General features: G+C 36.8%; 1 protein-coding gene and 1 long non-coding RNA gene across 12 annotated transcripts in view; one reads left to right on the top strand and one right to left on the bottom strand.

Annotated features, from left to right (window-relative positions):
• Positions 1-21,958, bottom strand: part of CC2D2B (coiled-coil and C2 domain containing 2B) — a 153,673-nt gene extending 131,715 nt beyond the window's left edge. For 3 of the 7 annotated variants that reach the window (XR_013161646.1, XM_077125557.1, XM_077125562.1), the window contains exons 1-7: positions 21,453-21,958; positions 16,141-16,189; positions 14,480-14,540; positions 13,157-13,227; positions 12,736-12,801; positions 10,863-10,955; positions 6,962-7,160 (exon numbers count right to left, since the gene is read on the bottom strand). Coding sequence is in view for 6 of the 7 variants with exons in the window: in XM_077125557.1 (XP_076981672.1) it covers positions 6,962-7,160; positions 10,863-10,955; positions 12,736-12,801; positions 13,157-13,227; positions 14,480-14,540; positions 16,141-16,189; positions 21,453-21,592 (679 nt within the window). In the remaining variant the exon portion in view is untranslated. Of the gene's footprint in view, positions 1-6,961; positions 7,161-10,862; positions 10,956-12,706; positions 12,802-13,156; positions 13,228-14,479; positions 14,541-16,140; positions 16,190-18,362 lie in introns of those variants that run through there. The other 4 variants (XM_077125560.1, XM_077125558.1, XM_077125559.1 and 1 more) reach the window with 4 other exon arrangements.
• Positions 21,159-23,008, top strand: part of LOC143654057 (uncharacterized) — a 38,603-nt gene continuing 36,753 nt past the window's right edge. The window contains exon 1 of one of the 5 annotated variants that reach the window (XR_013161649.1): positions 21,159-21,829. This is a non-coding gene — a long non-coding RNA (uncharacterized LOC143654057). Of the gene's footprint in view, positions 21,893-23,008 lie in introns of all 5 variants that reach the window. The other 4 variants (XR_013161651.1, XR_013161650.1, XR_013161648.1 and 1 more) reach the window with 4 other exon arrangements.

Raw genomic sequence — 23,008 nt, 5'->3', positions numbered from 1 at the left:
TATTCAACTTCCCCATTTGGGGGTATTCCTGATATTCTCACAAGCAGTGGGCACCAAATCAACAGGCTGAACCCTCTATCTTGGAGTTCACCTCTATGAAACTTACTCCTGCAAAGGAGAAGCTAAGCCTACTTATAATTATGCCTAAGAGTCATGCCCAGTGAACCTCTTTTGTTGCTCAGATGTGGCCTCCTCTAAGCCAACTCGGTAGGTGAACTCACTGTCCTCCCCCCACATGGGACACGACTTCCATGGGTGTAGCTCTCCCTGGCAACATGGGATAGAACTCCCAGGATGAGCCGGGACCTGGCATCATGGGATACGGTAAGTCTTCTTGACCAAAAGGGAAGAGAAAAATAAGACAAAATAAAGTTTCAGTGGCTGAGAGATTTCAAACAAGTTGAGAGGTTATCCTGGAGTTTACCTTTATGTATTATATAGATATCCCTTTTTAGTTTATGGTGTATTGGAGTGCTTGGAGGGAAGTACCTGAAATCGCTGAGCTGTTTCAGTACCCCTGATTTTTGAAGATGATTGTGTAACTATTTAGCTTTTTTGACTGTGTGACAGTGAAAACCTTGTGTCTGATCTCCTTTTATCCAGGGTATGGACAGATAAGTAAAAAAATAAGGATAAAAAATAAATAAATAAGAGGAGGGAATAGAGGGTAAAAAAATTAGGTAGATTGAAATACTGGTGGTCAATGAGAGGGAGGGGTAAGGTGTATGGATTGAATGAGTTATTTCTTTTTTGTTTTTATATATTTTTCTGGAGTGATGCAAATGTTCTAGAATGATCATAATCATGAATAAAGAAGTATGTGATGATATTGTGAGCCACTGATAGTACACCATGTATGGATGTATGTGGTTGAAGATTCTTCAATAAAAATTTTTAAATAAATAAAAAAAATCATAAGGGAATACTAAGAACAAGTATATGCCAACAAATCAGACAATGCAGATAAAATGGACAAGTTCCTAGAAAGACACAAACTTCCTATACTAACTCGAGAAGAAACTGAAGATCTCAACAAACCAATTGCAAGTAAAGAGATCCAATCAGTCGCAAAAAAATCTTTCCACAAAGAAAAGCCCAGGACCAGATAGTTTCACAAGGGAATTTTATCAAACATTCCAAAAAAAAACTAACACCAATCCTGCTCAAATTCTTTCAAAAAATTGAGAAAAAAGGACACTACTGAAGCCATTTTATGAAGCTAACATCACTTTAAAACAAAAACCACAAAGAGATGCTACAAGTAAAGAAAAATACAGTCCAATCTCCCTCAAAGAACACAGGTGCAAAAATTCTCAACAAAATGCTAGCAAATCAAATCCAACAACATAGTAAAAGATTATACATCACAATCAAGTGGGGTTTACACCAAGAATGCAAGGGTGGGTCAACACAAGAACACCAATCAATGTAATAAAGCACATTAACAAATCAAAAAGGAAGGGAAAAATCACATGATCCTATCAATTGATGCTGAAAAAGCATTCTATAAAATTCAGCATCCGTTCCTGATAAAAACAGTTCAAAAGGTAAGAATCAAGGAAACTTACTCAGTATCATAAAAGGTATATATGAAAAACCCATACCCAGCATCATACTTAACGATGAGAGAGTGAAAGCATTTCTCCTAGTATCAAAAATGAGACAAGGATGCCCATTGTCACCCCTATTATTCAACAGTGTACTAGAAGTCCTAGGTGGAGTGATTAGACAAGAGAAGGGAATGAAAAGCATCCAAATAGGAAAGCATGAAGTAAACTTTCATTATTTGCAGATGACATGATCTTACACTTGGAAAACCCTGAGAAATCTATGAGAAACCTACTTGCGCTAATAAACAAATTCAGCAAAATGGTGGGATACAAAATTAATGTCCAAAGATCAGCACTGTTTCTATATACACATAATGACCTGAAGACATTTAAGGAAAAATCCATTCAAAATAGCGACCAAAAGAATCAAGTATTAGGAATAAGACTAACCAGGGATAGTCAAGAACTTGCACACAAAAAACTATAAAACACTGCTAAAAGAAATGTAAAAATTACCTGTATAGATGGAAAGACATTCCATGCTCATGGATAGGAAGGTTGAATATCGTTAAGATGCCAATTCTTCCCAAATTGTTCTATAGATTCAATGCAATACGAATCAAAATTACAAAAATCTACTTTGAAGACTTGGAAAACCTAGTTATCAAATTTATTTGGAATGAAAGAGACCCCAAATAGCTAAAGATAACCAAAAAAGGAGAGTGAAGTAGGAGGATTAACACTTTCTGAATTTAAAGCTTACTATAGAGCCATACTGGTCAAAGCAGCACGGTATTAATGAATGGCATCAGATTGAAAGTGTGGAAACAAACCCCCAAATCTATAGACAACTGATCTTTGATAAGGCCCCCAAATCCACCAAAGTGGGACAGAATAGCCTTTTCAATAAACGGGCATGGGAGAATTGGATATCAATACCCAAAAGAATGAAAGAGGACCATTATCATACATCTTATACAAAAATTAATTCAAAATGGATTAAAGACCTAAATATAAGAGCGAGTACCATAAAACTCCTAGAAGAAAAGGTAGGGAAACATCTTCAAAATCTAGTAATAGGAGGTACCTTCTTAAACTGCACCTAAAACACAAGCAGCCAAAGAAAAAATAGATAAATGAGCTTAATATCAAGAGCTACTGTGTCTCAAAGGACTTTGTCAAAAAGGTGAAGAAGGAGTCAATTCAATGGGTGAAAATATTTAAAAACTACATTATGAGATAAAGGCTTGCTATCCTGTGTAAATAAAGAAATTAGACAGCTCAGCAACAAAGAACAAGCAACCCAATTATAAAATGGGCAAAGGATATGAACAGACGCTATTCCAAAGAGCAAATACAGATGACTAAAAAACAAAGAGATACTCGTTTTCATTAGCTATAAGGGAAATCCAAATCGAGACGACAATGAGATTATCACTTCACACTTACAAGAATAGCTTAGTTATTAAACAAACAAAAAACTACAAATGTTGGAGAGGATGTGGATAAATTAGAACACTTGTTTCACTGTTGGTGGGAATGTATAGTGGTACAGGTACTGTGGAAAACAGTTTGGCAATTCTTCATACAACTAAATATTGAGTTGCCCTATGACCCAGCAATACCAATACTTGGTATATACCTAGAACAGCTGAAAGCAGTGACATGAACAGACATTTGCGCACTGATTTTCACAGCTGTCACTATTCTCAGTTGCCAAAAGATGGAAACAATTCACGTGTTAATTCATTAACAGATGAGTGGATAAATAAAATGTGTTATACACATACAATGGAATACTATACAGCAGTAAGATAAAATGAGGTCCCAAAGCATAACGACCACGTGGATGGACCTTGAGGAAATAATGGTGAGTGAAATCAGTCAGATGCAAAAGGACAGAGACTGTATGATTTTGCTATTATGGCCCTGCTAAAGGTAATCTCAGAGGTTACACTGTAGAATATAGCAAACCTAGAGGTATCTAGAAGTTAGAGAAGGGGGAAAGGCTACCCAATGTCTTTGAACTTAAATGCAAGAGAACAGATAGAAACGATGGTTTACTAATTAGGGGGGTTATAGGTAACACTGCCATATTGAAGGTGAATATGATTGGAGGGGGATGTATGGTGCCATGTATCCCATGAATTAAATCTACAATTATAAACAAGGTCTCACATGAACTATTTCAAAGGTTTGATACTGGACAATGAGTCAACAGTAAAAGGGCATGGGGGAAAACTAAAATTGCATGCGATGGCCAATATTTAACAGGAAGATATCAACAGTATCACAGCACTACTAGAGGCAACTAACTGGTGGGGAGGGACAAGTGGTAAGGGGTAATTTTTTAATTTAAATATTCCTATTTAATATTTAAATACGAAATCTCATAGTTAGGAAAGCACAAGGAGATATGAGCAATGATAAATATTCTGAAAATTTTAGAGACTGAATGCTATCGATCTTAACTTTGTTCAGGGAGATCTTAATTGGTATACTCTTTGTGGACAAATTCGATTAATCCCTTTTGGCCTCAGAAGTTATACTCCAGTAGAAGCTGGAGAAGCCATATTTACCATAACAGAATGAGTGGTACCCATATAAGTAGCCTTCTTAGCCACAGCAATAGCCCCAGTCTGGGGAAGCTGCCACAGCAGAACCATAGCCCAGGCTTGCAAAGCCTTCACAGTCATAGCCCAGGCCTTGGTGTAGTTGCCAAAGTAGCTCATATTGTCAGGGTTGGTGAGTTCTGTTTGCTCTTGCAGGAAAATCTTGAAAGGTGAATGTCAGCATGTATACAAGGATGCTTATATACCTTGGGTCAGAGCATGGGGTAAACCATGTGACCCTGCCTTGTGTCATTTAAATTCTCCACCTACTTGACATTACATTATCCACTGGAAACAGGGAAAGGCCCTTACACTCATTAAAATGCTTGAGCTTGAGTTGATGCCTAGGTAGTATGATCCTTAAAAATTATTGCATCACTTTATGAGGAGGAATTGTTGTATCTTCGAAGTCTGGATATGCCCAAGAATTCCATTTAGAACTCTAAATGGAATTCTTCCTAGAAGGCATACTGTATCAATCATATTTCATAATATTGTGTTTTTCAATTAAATTTGTCTTCATTTCTGGCATTCCTAGGATTTCTGTGACTCAATCACAATTTAAATCAATGAAATGAATCATATTTAAGGATCTACAATCTATAAGAGCCTTTTAAATCATCTCATATCTCAGGGTAAAAAGGGAATTACATATCTCATAAACACCAGAAAGGAATTTAAAAAAAAGGGGGATCTATTTTTTTCTACAATTTTGGAACTTTGGCCATCCTAATCTAAATGCTATTTTGCTTTGCATGCTATCTTGTAAGCTAAGCACAATTTTTGGTTAATAACGTGAAATTGTTCAGAAACTGAGTTCAAATGACAGTTACCATTTGAACTTATTTCATAAGCATGATAAGGAATAGTTTTGATTTGATATTTGGTGAAACTGTGTTTGTCGGTTCTTTTCCTCTATGGACCAATGAAAATTGTCTAAAATTGAGAGGCTGCTGATTGTACAACAAAGTGAAGATACTGTAAGACATGGTTTGTTAATTCTGGACATTATCCATGGTGCCCAATTAATGGAAGAAGCTAAAGGGTACAATGATTGAGAAGCAGAATGGTGAACTGTGATACATTTATGTGATGGAATATGGTGTGGCTATAAAAAGGAAGGACACTGAGAGCCACGCAATGCACCAAATAACCTTGGGGACAATGTGTTGTGCAAAACAAATGAGATGCAAAAGAACAAATATGCTAAGGCTTCTTTCAGAAAACATAAGAAAATTGGAGACTAGACTATAAGCCCTTATGGAAGCCAAACTTAGTTTCAAGTCCTAAGTGTATTTCTAGATTTTGAGTTATGGAGCTATATATGTGTTAGCTTGTATTTCCCTGGACTTTGAGTAACTATGTGACACCCAAGACCCAGAAATGGAGTGCTGCAGCCTTGAAGGTTAGCATTGCTATATACAATAACAATTAAAGTAAGTGAAAGAGATCAGGCTTCAAACTAGAGAGAAAAACGAAGTCAATTTGGACAAGACTAAAGTAAATCAGAATACAGGATAAAAGATGATAGTGTATCTAATATAGACCTTCATCTGCTGTATGAGACCAAAGGCAGAGAGGTTTATTATGTCTAGAACCTAAATTTTCTGTAACACACCATCTAAACCAATCTGTCTGGATAGCTCATTTAAACAACCCAAACTCCTGGAGTCCAGAACAGGAATGAAGACTTGTAATTCTGTATAGCTTAATGTAATACCCAGAGACATCTCAGACTATGGTGGGCTAATAGTTAAGGAGTGTTGGTAGAATCCCTTGAGGGTCCAAAGGAAAAGGAAAATGGAACTATTAAACTTTCCCATCTGGGAAACACTGGATACTCTCTCAACCATTGGGGACCCAAGAAAATAGGCCAAGCCCTTGATTTTGAAGCTTGCCCTCATGAAACTTATTTCTGTAGTGGAAAGCTAAGAATACCTATAACAAGGCCTAAGAGTTGCTTCCAGGAAACCTCTTTTGTTGTTCAGATGTGGCTTCCCTCTCTCTCTAAGCCCAACTCTGCCAGGAAAATCATTACTACTACCCAGTACATGGGACATGACACTCATGGGTGAAAATCTCCCTGACAACATGGGGTATGACTCGTGGGGATGAGTCTGGCCCTGGTTGTGGGATTGACAATGCCTTTCTGACCAAAAGGGGAAAAGAAGTGTAATGCCAAAAGGGGAAAAGAAGTGTAATGAAGTAAGGCATCAGTGGCTAGGAAAGATCAAATACAGTCAAGTGGTTATTCTGGAGGCTACTCTTATGTAAGCTTCAGTTAAATAGTATAATTGTCATGGTTTGCTAAACCCCAAACTATATCATTCCTGTTAACTCTTAAGAACACCTAGAACTCAAACTGAGACTCTATAAAATTTTTATGCAGTAAGTTTGTCTTCTTGTAACCTATAACTTCCAGATGGTTCTTAGGCCAAGACAAATCCTGAAAGCCAGAGGGACCAGCCTCTCCAAGATTGAAAAAGTCAGAATGGACACCACCTAAAGATCCCTATAGATTAGGAGAAGGATCAAAGGAGGAGGAGTTATAACAGAAAAAAAATAGCATTTAACAAATGAGTATGACTACTGAATCACTATATTAATATTTCTTCTAGTCTCTAGTGTTTTTGAGCAGCTATAAGGAAAAATCTGATATAGTGGAATGGCAGCCCATAATAAATTCTGAAATCTGTTCTGTAATCACTTGTTGAAGTGTACTTTAAAAATTATTGCTTTTTCTTTGTATATATGTAATATTTCACAAAAATAAAACGTTTTTTTAAAAAAGAGCATTACCTGGAGAACTACTAGGCACAAAAATATTTGCCTGTTGTTTTCTGGTTTGTTCGTGATCATCTTTGTATTCAGCAGCTTTTACTTCAAGTAAATCTGTAAAAATGTCTTCTTCCTTAAAATTTTCTTCTTGATCCTCAGCAAAATTTTGTAAATTAGCACCAGGTGAAAAATCTTTTTGATAATTGTCATTAACTGATCTCTGTTGAATGCAAAAAAGAAAAATAAGTTCACATGTATGTATGTTTCCAATGATTAATAAACAGAAAAATAAAATGTACTGGAACTGTCTTTCTGATTCATGCCACCCAGATTAGGTTCTAGTTGAACCTGTTAAAATGAAATTTCACAGAATCTATATAGATGAATTCATTTAAGGCTTATACAATGTGACTCTCTATAGCCCTTATTTGCAATTTTCTAATGGAAGACTGCAGAAATAGAACTATAATTCAAGTCTCTCCTCCCCTGTGGAAAATATTCTGAAATATTGGACTATTATATTTTAGGTACTTAGAATTGACACTATCAGGGCATCAGGACATGTGATCTTAAATCCAATTTTAAGACTCCACTCAGAAAGCTGAAGTTATATGGAATAGTCTTAATATTTTCTGGAAGGCATTTAAAAAAAAAAAGAAAAGAAATAAAACTAGGAATTCAGCACAGAAGTCTATGGCAGAGTGATTATAGTGAAATTCTGAAATATGACTTTCAGAATGTACTCTTCTAATTTAAAATAAACATATACGGAAAGAGACACAGAGACTGCGAGTCATACAAATAAAAATCCCTCAATTTTCAAAAACAAACATTAAGGTGTAAATTAATAAAATATAAAGAATTAACTACAGAATTCCTTTGAATGGAAAATCTGACACAGACTCAAATCACCTCTGCCAAATTAAATAAGTAACATCATGAAGCATCATCAAGGTTCACATCAAGTCATGTCATCATATCATCCTACTCTCCATCCTATCCCCATGATGAAATCAAGAATATTTTATCTCAAGAAATCTTTATGGTATTTTTCAGAATTCAAACAAGGTACTGAAAGCCAGGAGCAAAATATGGGGAATCCCCACATAAGGTATCCCTTTGATGATTCCAATTAAACAAAATTCTAATTATAAAATCTCTGCCCCTGCTGGAACTTGCATTACCAAGCTTCCTTTGACAGCACCCCTGATGTGGGTCAGTGCTTTTAACCTAGTTCTAGAGCTAAGGTCTGTCCTGATGGCTGCATGTTCCTTTCTCTCATCTTAGACCTAGTCCTGTTAGGTCTCTTGAGCCCTACTCAATTTGCCTCTATTTTTACTCTGAGACAGATAAGCTATGATCTTGACCAATTATAAGCCCCACCTGCCCAACTCTTCCTTACTTAGTCTGTCCAGGTGGTCTTCCCAAATCACCTTCTTGGTCTTTATTATGCAGCTCACAGAAGAGTAGTATTTGTATCGACAGCTGCTATGTGACAGTGAGTATGAAGTCAAAAGGGACCCACCTAAATTTCTATATATAAGCCTAGAGAGATATATCTGAGGTGGAAGAAAAGAGATATTTCACCTCATCTCACATGCACACACCTGTGAGTGTGACATTAGAGTGGTATGACTAGCAGATGTATCTGAACAAGACGTTTGGGACTACTAGGCCTCCCCGTTCTCCAAGCAGGAAGAGACCACACAGCTTCCCACAACATCAGTGGCTTTTCCAAACTGTGATGGAGACTGTGGTTTCCAAAGGGCCCCAAGATCACCTAGAGCAACTCTTTTAAACAGTTGGTAAATAAACTTTAACTTTCTCATGACCAAGTAGCCCGTTACGAAGAAAAATAAAGCAGGATTAGGAGCTAGAGTGTTTGTTGGGGTGGAGGTGTTGTTTTAGGTAGGGTGTTCAGGTATGGTATCTTTACCTTTATCTTTAGTGATGTGTCATTTGAAAAGAAACCCAAAGATAGTGAGGGAGAGAGCATGAGGATAGGTGAGGAGTTTTCTAAGCAGAGAAATTAGTACAAAGTTTTTGTGACAGGAGCAGGTTGTGAGGAGCATGAAGGAGGCCAATGTAGTAGAGTTAGGTCGGAGAGGGGGAAAGCAGTAAAAAATAAAACGACACCAGAGAGGAAAGAAGGGGACCAGGTCATGTTGGCCTTAGAGGACCCTGTAATGACTTTGGCTTTTATTTTGAGTCAGAGAGGAAACTATCACGGGGTATAGGCAAAAGAAGAACCTGTCTTGAGAGTATAACAGGTTCATTCTGACTACTGTGTGTTGTAGAAAACAGATCATAGGGGACCACTGTGATGAAGATGGCAATAGTCCAGATGAGAGGTTTTGGTAGCTTAGACTGGGGTGGTAGCAGTGAAGGTGTTGAAAAGTAGGTTGGATTCTGGAATATTTTGAAGCCAACAGATCTGTGATAAATTGATATGGGACATGAGAGAGAAAAAAGAGGATAATACCAAGTGTCATGGTTAGGGACATGTGTCAGTTCGGCCAAGTTGTGGTAACTGTTTATCTGATTAGGCAAGTACTGGCCTGTCTGTTACAATGACATTTCATAGGATTAGGTCATGATCACGTCAGCTGCATCTGCAGCTGATTCCATTTGTAATCAGCCAAAGGGGAGTGTCTTTTACAATTAGTGATGCTAAATCTAATCACGGGAAGCCTTTTAAAGAGGACTCAGAGGAGACAGGCCCCATTCCTGCTTCAGCTGGTGAGCCTCTCCTGCGGAGTTCATCCAGACCCTCCATCGGAGTTGTCGGCTTCACAGCCTACCCTGTGGATTTGGACTCTGCGTTCCTGTGGTCACGTGAGACACTTCTATAAATTTTATATTTATAAGTGTTCCCTGTTGATTCTGTTTATCTAGAGAACCCTAACTAATACACCAAGGTTTGACTGAGTAATTGGAAAAATGGGGCTGACATTTATTACTATGATTCTGTTTATATAAAACTATATGTGTGGGCATAAGGATAGAGAAAAGTATATTAGAATGCTAACTGGTTTTCTTAGAACAGTGGGATTTCAGGTATTTTAAAAACTTTTTTCTAGATGGTATTATGTATTAAGTTTTTATAACATGCATGTTTTATTTGTCTAAAATTGATAAAGATGAAGCTCTTTTTTTGTGGATAAAACAATAACAAAAAAGGAATGAAAGGACCAGAGCAGAATGCAAAGAAAAGTGAATTGAAGAGACGGGGAGTCCAAAAGAGACGTGAAAGGAGGACCTGAGAGAATCAGAAAAGACAAGCAGTTTTCAAAAAATAATATATGAAAAACAAACAAACAAAAAATATTATATGGGACTACTGGGAATAGAGGAATTGGGAGAGATACCTCAGGGAGACTTACTAAAATACCAGAAGGACAACTAGAGACTAACGGGGGAGGGACTATATAGTTTGAAAGGGACTAGGAAGAATTGACAGATATTGGGAGGATCTGGGATTGGACTAGAAGGAATAGAGAATGGGGAATGTATGGGGAGTAATGGACATTACAGAGAATAATGTGGGGCATGGGGAAAGGATAGGAACCACAAAAGAAAAAGAAAACCTATGCTTTGAAACTGACAGTATATAATTCCCAGCTCTATCAATGCTTAATGCTCGACATCTGTTTCCTCATCTATAAAACAGTAATATTACCTACTTCATTGGGTTATTAAGAGAATCGAATGATAGACCCCACACTAAAAATTTAGTATATCATTGGGTATCCAGTGAGGACTCAATAAATGTTATTATGAATAGCTTGTCAAATTCCAAAAGAAGAGAAAGCCTCAATAATAAAAATTTCATCTCCCATATGAGTATTTCATTCTATGCCTTTAAATAAAAACCCATTTTTCCCAAGAGTGAGGAGATGGAAGGAAAGGAAACAAATCTAACCTGCTCCAAAGACTGGTCCAAAGCTCTGCTATCTGAGTCTTCTTTACCATTCATAACGAAAAACAAAAGGCCTTCATCCAAGGAGACATCCACCTGTAGTTTAAATAACAATAAACCAATATTCAGTATTGAAAAGAATGCTTTTCTGCTTATAAATAAAAGAAATATTTTTCCATAATATAGTAAATAGTAACCCATCCATACCAATGAATAAAGAGCAGCAGTACAGAAAATATCAAGTTCTATTTAACCTTGAATCTATTGGCTCATGAGTTGCTCTTTTGTTTACTTTTATGTTCTGGTACCTCTAATAAAAAACAGAATAAAGTAGAGCCAAAATTGTCTTCATTTTCCTGAACTTGCTTTTCACTCTAGTGTGACTATTAAGAGTATTATCTCTTAGTTTGATCAAAATTCAGACTCAGGTCAAACTTTTTTTTTTCTCCCTCTGTTCGGGTGCTGTCACACAAGTATCACCCCATCCAATCACACAATATTTTGTGGAGTTTGAGGTAACTAAGAGTCTTAAAAGACACTAAACCAAAAAATGTTTATTTGGTACAAAACTTATAATTTGACTAGTGCATTTCCTAATATAACTTATGTGGACAGTTTAATTGAACATGATAAGCACATGGAACCTTGAGTAGGGCATGAGATTTTGCAGGTTTGTCCAGAGTGATGACCCAATAAATCCCAGAGTGATTTGAACAGTGAATAAAAAAGCATTTGCAAAGTCCCCTTGTGGGAATGACGAGAAAGGGGGAAAATTCAACTTCCCCATGTGGAGAATTTCAGATAATCTCACAAGCAGTGGGGACATCCAAAGCAATAGGCCAAACCTTCAACCTTGGGGTTTATTCATATGAAACTTATCCCCACAAAGGAAAGCTACTTAAAATTAGGCCTAAGAGTCACCCTCAAAGAACCTCTTCTGTTGCTCAGATGTGGCCTCTCTCAGTCAACATGACAAACAAATTCACTGCCCTCTCCCTCTCTACGTGAGACATGACTCCCAGGGGTGTAAACTTCCTAGCAATGTGGGACAGAAATCCTAGAATGAGCTGGGACTCAGTATCAAGGGATTAAGAAAACCTTCTCGACCAAAAAGGGGAAGAGAGAAATGAGACAAAATAAAGTGTCAGTGGCTGAGAGATTTCAAACAGAGTTGAGAGGTTATCCTGGAGGTTATTCTCACGCATTATACAGATATCACCTTTTTAGTTAAGGTATATTGGAGAGGCTGGAGGATAGTCCCTGAACATGCAGAGCTGTGTTTCAGTAGCCATGTTTCTTGAAGATGATTATATAATGATATAGCTTTCGCAGTGTGACTGTGATTAAATTTAGTAGATCGAAATGCTAGTGATCAGTGAAAAGAAGCGGTAATGGGTATAGAAAAAAATAGGGCAAATAGGCTAAAATACATTGGATAGATGGAAATACTAGTAGTCATTGAGAGGGAGGGGTATGGGGTATGGAATGTATGAGTTTTTTCTTTTTTCTTTTTATTTCTATTTCTGAATTGATGCAAATGTTCTAAGAAATGATCATGATGATGAATGTACAACTATGTGATAAAAAAAGAATGTTCATATTGTATGTTGATTGGTTTTATTAATAAAATTTAAAAAATAAGCTCTAATTTTTAAATATTGTAAAGTCTGAATCTTTGCAATGTAAATCACATCACTTCTTTCTCACACACAACTATTTTAAGGGAAGTATGGGAGAGGAATCAATTATAGAATGAAAAGTAAAACACAGTTATTAGGAGTCAAAGATTTTTTAAATATGTAAAATACAAAAGCTTATCACATATCCTGTTTGTATTTATAGTTTACCTGTCATATTAACTTTAAAAGTTATTCACCTTAGACCATTGATATATCTTAGTATCAATGAGCAGCTCTGTTGAAGACTTCTCACCTTGACTAATCTGAAACACAACAAATAAATGGTATGGAGAATGTAATCTATACAGAAATAATAGACACAATTGTACTCATAAATATTTTGTCTAAAATGGGTAAAAATCAAGACTTCTCAAATACATACATGAGCTACCATAAGTAATAACTGTGACCAAATCATTGAGCTTTTCTTGGCTTTAGGTTTGACATGATAGGGGTGTTATGAAACAAAAGGCAAAAAACATGGGAAAGAACTTGAAGCCTTTTTTTTAAGAGCATTATTAAGACTGACTATTGGCTCTTTTTGGATGAAGAAAGGTATATTACGCTACATGTTTCATTTAAACAGCAAATTTGAGAACAAGAAAGAAAAAGTATTACCTTAGCATTTTTTAGCTTTTCTCTTACTTTGCCTCTCAATGTTTCAATTATGTTTTGATTTTCTTCTGCAGCTAAATCAGGGAGCCAACATAACATAGAATTTACAACACTTTCTTACAATTTAAATAGCAATAGCTGTTAATAAGCAAAAGTACTTATTAAATACTTAAACTACGTGCATTTCAAAAGTATCATGACAGCTAGGAAGACTGTGGCACTGTCCTATGAGAGCTTACGGCCTAATACTAACAGATACTCCTTTCACCCTTCTCTATCTAGAGTAAATACTTTCATGCATGATCAGACTTGAAGTTTATTGTCATTCTGACTTTTACCCTACACTCTGCTACCTTCTTTTGCTGCTATCTCAGCTACTGGTGAGAGACAAAGCTTTCTCCTGCCCTTTTAGGGAAAAAAAGCCACAGAAGAGTCATATTCTACACTGACCATTCTGTGGAATTTACAAATGTCAAAGCCAGGTTACTTCAAATTTGATTCAACTGGAGAGGGGAATTTGAGAGGAAAAGAGGTACCTATTTTAACTACTCATGCTAGTTTTGTAAAGTCAATATAATACTGCCCACCCTCACTTCTGCCAGCAATTAGGGCAAACTAAATAGTATAAAGAAGGCTTGGCTGTTGTATACAATTCAAGACATGTCATTTTCTGTTCTATTTGCCCTAATGCATCTACTGAAGGGAAAGTTGTCCAGTCCTAAGTACTACAGAAAATGGAGGACCGATTCATCATTTTGCCTTGCAGTTTACTTTCTGCTCTCCCTTCCTTAGAGTACTTACAGGTGGAGTTGAGAATGGTAGAAATGAAGGGTAAGTGTAAAACGAATTCACTACAGTCATGAGAGTCTCCATTCTTAACTGCAGTAAACCAACTACTAGTTGGTTTGTTTATTACTCTACTTTCAGAACTCAGAATAGCAAATAGTAAATTCTCAATAAATATTTGCTGGATAAATAAACCGTGATTCAACAGCTATTTATATATTTTTTCCCCGATACTTGGAGTTTCCTGAAGCAGATTGTGTATCTTAACATCTTTATTGTCTAACACAATCTCTGGCACTAAAGGATTCTCCATATTTGCAGAAAAAGGAACAGAGAGAAAACGAAATTCAGCTTTATTACATGCACTGACTTTACTATGCATTTCCTTCTTCCCATGTATTATCTAAGTTTAATTTCTGTTTAAACTTATCTTTTAAGAAATTTGTGTTCCCAGATGAAATCCTAGCATAGGATCAGTAATTTACATCTTTTAAAAATAAAAACCAAGAATATTAGAGTTGTGGTATACTTATTGAGAACCTTTCTGGAGATGTTCGCCTACAGTTTCTTCTGCTACAATGTTCTCTGTCTCTTCTAACATCTGCAAAAAGGAAGCAGGGTTAATTTGCATTTTTTGTTTGGCACTGAAAATCTTTTCATATGTTTATCAGCCCCTTGAATATCATCTCCTTGAAAATGCTAATTCATATCCTTTTGTCTTCATCTTTTTTTCAATTTGTATGAGCTCTTTATATATCTATTAATTAAGAATGTTTCTCTTTAATATGAAAATAATCTTTTTAATGATCAAATTCAATGATTAGCTCTTGATCTTCATATACTGCCTATTTCCTATATCTTTTAGGAGGGTCAAGCGTGACTGGACACATGAAAATACATTGAAAACTCAACACTCTATCAATGTTAGCTATTATTTGATTGGTTATTCTGTAGCATCTGACAGTGTGGGGCACCTTTATTTTCTTAAAACTTTCTCTATCTTTGCCTTGCCCTCTACCCTTCTACCTCTCTGGCCACTTATTCCCTGTAACCTTTAATGGTTGTACTTCTCTCCATCACCTGAATATAGGCACATGCCAGTATTTTGGAGAGTGTCCCATGGCTCCCAAAATCTGTGTCTCCAGCCTTGACTGCTCTCCTGAGCATCAGAATCATATTCTTAATCTGCCTGTTGATATTTTTCATCATCAAAAACTCAGTATGTTAAAATGAGCATTTCTTTCTTTTTTGTTTTTTTTTTTAGCCTCAGTATGTGAAAAAGTAAATCAACCAATGTCGAATTCTTTTAGAAGGGGAATAGCAAAAGTCTCCTAAAATAATAACTGGGCATGCTAACCAAACTAATGTGCAGTTGGAGTAGAAAAAGCAGGCAGACATACAACAGCTTTCCATTGGTAAAAACATGGATTCACAAAAAAATCCACAGCAGGGTACTGACATGATATAGTAAAACAGTTTCTCAATAAGAAGGCAGTCTGCAGACTTTCTGAAAGAACTTAAAAATCCACCAGTGATTCCTATACTACATTTAAGAACTACTGATTAAGGTCAACAAGGAATAAGATGTTCCTTTCTTATTCAATCATCAGTACCTTCCTCAAGATAATTAAAAATACCTAATCCTACTCTTGACCAAGAGACGGCAGTCCTTGAGGGTGACAGAACATCTACCCTAGGCAAGTGATAGTGGTCTTCCTTTAATTTCCAATAATCTCACCCACCATTTTCAGGATTCTGGTTTTTTTTTTTTTATAACATCCCATCTCCATTTAGAGGGGAAGAATAAAATGGGAGTCTTAAATGGAGTTATTCTAAGAGACATGTTGATATGTTTCACTAACTGACTAAAAAAATCCTCCTTCCTTTCTTTCTTTCTTTTTTTTGGAGCAAAGCACAGAATGGCTTGCTAGCTGGCTGAAAGAATAGATAAATAAATCAATACTTAAGTAGGTGAATGAATGAATGAATGAATGAATAACTCACCTTTAATACCCCTTATTTCATGACTGATAGACCAAACATAAGAATACTGCTCATTTTAAGCCCTCCAATTGTTTATTTCTCTTAACATGTGAATTGTATATAGAACCAAATATATAAAATTTATTAAGATTATCTCACATTTATAATTGAGCTATTTAGTATAATCTAAATCCTTATAAATTCCATTAATACCTTACCTTTTTTTTAATATCTTCTCTTCTCTTTGAGATCTTCTTCATGTTGGTTCTTATAAATAAGAAAATATTCTTATGAATGATATACTATGTTACTGAAAGAAAAGAGCTGATTATTGAGATAATTTAGATGTAAAGTATGTTATTTAAAGTTTTTAACTAGGCTCAAAACAAGGACATATCCTATCACCTTTAGTATTTAATATTGTTCTAGAACTTCTGGTTAATGCAATAGTATATAAAAAGAAATAAAAGTTCTAACTATTGGAAAGGAGCAGATACAATTACCATTGTAGATGACAGATTTTTATTTTTATTTATTTTTTGTATGCTGTATGGTGGGGTCACATTTCATTCTTTTTCCATGTGACTATCCTGTTACTGCAGCACCATTTGTTGAATTTTTTGTTTGTTTGTTTGACTTGCCTTTTTTTTTGACTTGTTTGTTTTTGGGGAGGGGAAGTGGGAGGGGAAGGGTCTCCCACATGACAGTGAGAATTCCATCACTGAAATACCCTTGCACCCTCTGATGAAAGATTTTTATACATAGAAAACCCAACAGATGCTATCAAAAAAGTTTAGAAATAAGTAGAAAATTCAGTGAAGTAGCAGGACACAAGAGAATATATATAAAACCATAGCTTCCCTACATGCTAATATGACAGAAAAAGGTTATTTCCACAATAGTAAACAAAAAATTTAATTAAAATATGTGGGAACTCCCCCAAAACTATAAAATTTCACAGGGAGGAAAAAAAAGACCACTAAATAAAAAGACATTCCTTGGAGGCCAGGAGATTGGTTAAGAATAGAGAGATTTACATTCTTGCAGCAAGTTGGTTAAATAAAGTTATAAATTGCCCTGATGAGAGGTGTTAGAGAGCTGAACCAAAAAATATAAGTGGGAATGGAGGGGGAGAAAGATTCATTTAAGAAGTAGAATTCAAAGGATTTGGTGAGCAATTACATGTACAGGACAAAGAAAGGGAAGAACTGAAGAGGATTCACAGATTTTTGGCTTGAGTAACCGAGAGGTAGTATCATTTAGAGTACTGTCAAAGTAGGAGGTAGGGTAGGAACTAATGAGTTCAGTTTGTGAATTGCTGCTTATGATGCTTTGGGGACTTTTAGGTGGAAAGGTCTGAAAGGAGGTTGAAAATACAAAATAGACTAGGAACAGAAAAGAATCAAGTCTAAGTTATATAAATTCCTTGATTAATCAGTAAAAAAAGATTTTTAAGAGACTGACTTAATGATTCTTTAAAAGATTATTAACAGGGGATCTTCCTACTATCATGCCAAAATTAGATACAACATAAATATGATGCCAAGAAAAGAGAATTTGAATGTACTATTCATTCTGTAAGAACTTCTAAACAAACTTCAAATCAATACCTGAATTACTGATGACTGAACTTGCAAATTTTGAATATTAAACTAATATCTTCGGAGAAAATATAAGTAGAGACACATCCTATAGATATTATTTAAAAATTATCAAATTAAAGTTCATATTAGAAGAAATTATTAATCAAATGTGTTTTCAGCTCTGGAGATTTTTTTTAACCTGTTCAGTTATTATTCAATAAATGATAGAAGTTAAATAAATAATTCAAGACAAGATATGGGATAAAATTGAAGATCTGGCTGAAAATTGTATTTGCTCTACTGAAATTTCATGGGGTAGTAAGGAAAAATTGACTCAGACCTTTTTTTACATTCATACAGCAAGTCAGCTTTCTGTTTGCCAGAAAAATGCTTAAGTTTTTTTCTAAGGGGTAAGGAAATTAAGGATTAACTATTTTTGTATCAGATGTCCTGGAGGTTCATAGTTAAAGCTTTTAAATTAAAGCTAAGCAGTTAACTCAGCCTTTTTTGATCCATAGCAAACAGAAGGCAATTTTATGTGTTTATTTGCTTCTTGCTTAGCATTTAGAAATCTCTGGGTTCTGCAAATTGATGTCTACCACTGTGGTGATTCCTATAAAGAAATTTCCTAAAGCATGTTTGGTGTTGAGTGCAAATTTAACACCCAAATAGGAATGTATCTTTTGGACTCTGAAAAACTGAAAAAAAAAAAAAATAGGTTGCACAGCAAATCTGTTCCTGGATAGGGTTGGTATAGGCATATAGGCAAAAAAATCCCAATTTGTATTTTCCAAGTCCTTCTATTAATGGTGTCTTCATAAAAACAGATTTGATAATATAAAGAACATTTTACTTACCAATAGGGATGTCAGCACCATAGATTTTATTGAAGTCTCTTAATGTATACTTGCAATTAATGGAATTAAAGTCAAAGATGAAACTGAAAGCATTATTCTTCTACAAGTGCAATATTAAGAGAATTTTTAATATCTCTTACTCATATAGAATCTATGGATGGAAGCTGACTTCTGTAACTTCACTACAAAACTCACTACAACATTTAATAAGAAAAAATAAAAAACAATTTATTGAGTCTAACAACAAAATAAGAAGTAATTGCCTAATTTCAATTTTTTAATTGATATTTCCAAATTACAGAAACCATTAAACTTAATAAAGAGCATTGGTCAGTGGAGGGTGAAAAAATCAAGGTAGGTGTTATCGTCAGAAAACACAGTCTTTAGTGGTTTGGCCCACGTGATCCCACATCAAAGAAACAAGTCTCTTTGTCTTGCTGAGAAGGTATGTTTACGACAAGTGCACATATACAAGGGACTGTAGGAAAATTTTTTTAAGACCAGTTTAAGTTGGGAAGTGTGATTTGGGTTTTTATAACTCCAAACAGACAAAGAAATGGTGAGGATCCAGAAAAAAGCAGAAGTGGGGGGAAAAAATAGAAGAGGAAAGCTGTTTGACCATGTTCTGTTATCTTAGAAGTCCTCTCTCATTCAGGCTTGTTTTTCCAAGAGAAAATGACATTGATTATCAGACATACAGTGATTCCCCTTGCATCGTCCTGTAGGGAGTGCTGGGAGGGATTCTGGGAACAGACAGTGAGTTTGTTGTTGTTGCTGAGATTAGACCAACAGTGAATTATTTCCACAAGGGCTTTTTATGCTTAAAATAACTCAAGGCTGCTTGAGTGAAGTGATGATAATGATTTTCTAGCTACAGAAGACTATACTAAGCATTTTCCAGCTAAAGTGTTACACTGATTATTTTTCTATTTATCCAGCTCTCCAAAGGTATGGGATTACTCTATCAAAATTCATTTTTGGCTTTACAAATACTCTTGCAACAATGGTGTTATTCAACATAAAGGCTAAATAAAAGCCCCAGACCATTGCCAGACACATTAGTAAAGTCAGGCTTTCCAGTTCAGTTTCTAAATAAAGTCTAGAGATGCAAGACTCTGCAAGATCACCTTATATTTGTTTTATTTAGAGCAGAATGCTGAACTACTACCTATTTCATAGAAATGTCCTCAGGCATCAGCACAGATTTCTCTTCAGCACAATTTTCAATCACTTTTAATTATTGTTGTCACATGACATTTGGTTTCAGGAATGTGTGCAGAACAAAATTACAGAAATATCTCCAGCTAATAGAATGGTCACAAATACGTATTCTGGTGTCTAGTAATATTTCTTTGGTTAATCGTAAGCAAACCAGAAATTTGTTTTTCCTTTAATTTTCCCCAGTTCTTGTTGGCAATCTTCCTAAAATGTATTCCTTTTCTTCCCTTAGCAGACCTGAAGTCAGTCCCAAATTCAAATTCCTGTAACTTTATGTCTTTATTTTAGTTTCTTTATTACATAGTATGATGAACCCTTTCTGAACTCCCTGATAGCAATGTTTCTCAAATCATGCTCTTCCAAACTTAACCTGATTTGAACTAGGATGCTATGCTAAAATAACATTTCATTCAAACTCATGATAAAATTAAAGCAATGGATAGTGTTTTGACAAAATAAAAATATTAAATATATGGCACCTGTCACCTTTTACTGGTACTAGGATATACAAAAGGTGGAATTTACGAATTAAAAAAAAAATCTACATTTAGATCTGTGCAATATAACAATATTTCGGTGTTGTATAAAAAAGTATCAACAATTCTAGGTATATCATTTCACAAGGAGCTTGAAAACTAGCATCTTTTAGTTAACCATGATCTTATTTCCCAAAACCAAAACCTAGGAGTAAGTGATCTGATAAAGGATTAAGGATTTTCTGATCAAGGAGTAAGTGATCTGATAAAGGATTTTCTGATCTGTGAGTTTATACACGATAAACCTTTGAAAGTCATCAAAACCTAATTATTCACTGTTCTCAGTACCAAGTCCCTTATCATCATAACTTGTCCTATATGTCAAGAGAGATCTGGGACCACTTCCATTTTTTGAGACTTCTGGTACATAAAATGGAATAAATTCCAAAATAGGTTACAAAAATTGTGCATATTTTGAAATTTTTCATGTAACAAAAGAATGCTTTTATCATACACAATGTGATGTAATTATGCTACTCACAAATTAATTACCGGATTTATAAAAATGTATTATTTCATAGAGTAACATGGGCCATGAGCTCCAGAAACTCGACACAAGTCCTGTGATGATGTCTTTTTTAAATTTATTTTATTTTTATTTTTTATTTTTTTGTTCAAATCTGAATATGTATCTGTACTTATAGTCGCAATTGGCCAGAAAGTCAAAGCGGAGCCCCTTCTAACAGTGAGGCCCAAAATCCTGATGCCCACTTCCCCTCTTAAAACTTGCTCATCACTCCTCCACATGCGCTGGACTCTAGCCAGATCAAACCCTTCCTTTTACTCCCTAGCACCTCTATCTTTCGATTTTTGCAACTTCCTCCTAAGCTAGACCATTATGTAATTGAAAGTCCCAGTTCTACATCTTTCAAAAAGCTCTTTCTGACTCCGGTCCTTCTCCGACCTCCGATAGCAAGTTAGTTCGTAAGGCTAGGTTGTTCATTACAATTCCACCTTAAATAACACACCGGACAGGACGTAAATCAAACACTGCTCTCGAATGCGGCAAAGCGGTATTAATTCCCAAAGGGGGTGACCTATGGCTCAGGGCCTGGGGACTACACACCCCAGTGGCCCGTGCGGTTCCGGCTCTGGTTGCCGGCCACGGCAGTTAATTTTCCACACAGAAAGGCTCCAACCAGTCAAAATAGCCCAGCGTCCCGACAGGAAAGTTTCGGGGGCACGTTAAACGGCAGTTGGACATTCACCTGGATGGAGAGCGCACTTGTGTTAGGTCTGCGTAGTGAAAGCAGGACGCACAATTTACTACAGACTTGAGAAGTCACCAGCGGCTCCACACCGACCCTGAAGCCCATGGATCGCCCCCCTCACCCACCTTGGGCTCCCTCCTGTGGAGCCAGACGGCAGGGCGGCCCACGAGCATGCGCCTTGCGGCTCCTCAGCCACCCGCCCCCGAGCGTTCGCCGAGCGGGCGCCTTCGGGAATGTTCGGTGCGTTGCGTCTGTTCACTGGCATGCTGATCTTATGGCTCGAATTGACGTGACTACCGTCCCTTCTGCCCTTGTCTCTGACCCGCGCTCTCGGTGCGAGCCGCCAACTATAATCGCCCGGGCCCTGGGGTGGGGCTGAGGTGCCACAGTGCCCGTAGCTGCCCCGGGGTCTATTCTGAAGGGGCCTAAGCGCGGGGTTGCCTGGGTCGGGAGAGTCCCGCAGCTCCCCCGACTTGGTGAGGAAGAACAGTATCCCCAACGGGTGAGTATTGGCCTGGAGCTCCCCCGGCCCTCCCTCCACCGCGGCGGCAACTGGCTTCCCCAGGTGAGCGGGTGTGGTCGGGCTAGGATGCTCTGGAGGCCCGCCTTGCCAAGAGCGGTTGCTCGAGAGGCGTGGGGCGCGGCGGCGGCGTGGGGGGTGGGGACGGGAGGGGCGGGCCCGGGCGCGGATCCGGGCAAGGGTTACTGAACCGGCTTACGGGGCGGGGGGCGCGGGGGGGCGGCGGGAGCGGAACATGCTTCCGCTTTCCAGCCTTCTGCTTTGGCAGGGGAAAGAGGAGGTTCTTGATTTCACGTACTTTGGGTGTGGCCATCCTAAAGAGTCCTTAAAGGTGCAAGCGGTTCTTTTGGTTTCTAGAGCTTGTTGTTAGGTGTAACCAATTTAATATGTTTTAAGTCTTAAAATGGAGCCTGTTAGACGTATTCACTCGTACGGTGTCATCATTGCCTAATAAACAAAACAGCTTGCATTTGTCTATTTCATTTTCTTTTCCCAGTGCGGCACCCGGAGTTAAAGTAACGAGTTCAGTAAAACAGTATATTATTTGCAACTTTGCTCTCGGAAACTATGGCAGGGATGAAGTTAGTACACTTGCTAGTGTGGAAAGCGGAACAGTGGTGTTATGTATCATCTCGTTCATCTGAACATTCAGTAAATGTTTGCGTTAGGCATCGTGCTTGGTGCTTGAATTCTAGAATAATTTAGCAGGTGTTTAAAAGTCCTACCAGCCATGTACATTTGAGAAGGAGGAGGTGTAGAAGTGAAGAAACTGATGCAAAAAGTATCTCCCAGGTTTCATAGGTCTTTACCGCCTAAGTAGAAATAGAGTAGTTCTGCTTACCTTATAATATAAATACGTATCATTGAATGTGTCCAGGCTTCAAAAGCATTGTACCAGATTGTCACTTTGAAGAAAATCATTGATGTTTCTCCCATCATTCCACATCATTTTTTGATTTTCCAGAGTTCTTTTAGTACAGGAAATTACGAACAGTAATGGAGAAAGAAGAGAAAGTCAATAAATCCTTTCTTTAAATAGCACTATTATGTCCTGAATATTTGTATGTGTGCATAGTTGTACAAATAATATGTAATTCAGTGGTATTCCTTAAATGCATCTAACTTCTGGCATTATCACAGAGTGGTTTTGTGTTTTTAAAA

This window comes from Tamandua tetradactyla, chromosome 13 (genome assembly GCF_023851605.1).
Source record: "Tamandua tetradactyla isolate mTamTet1 chromosome 13, mTamTet1.pri, whole genome shotgun sequence".
In the NCBI taxonomy this organism is placed as follows: Eukaryota; Metazoa; Chordata; class Mammalia; order Pilosa; family Myrmecophagidae; genus Tamandua; species Tamandua tetradactyla.
The sequence above is the reverse complement of the archived record's forward strand: the minus strand, read 5'-3'. Positions and strand labels throughout refer to the sequence as shown.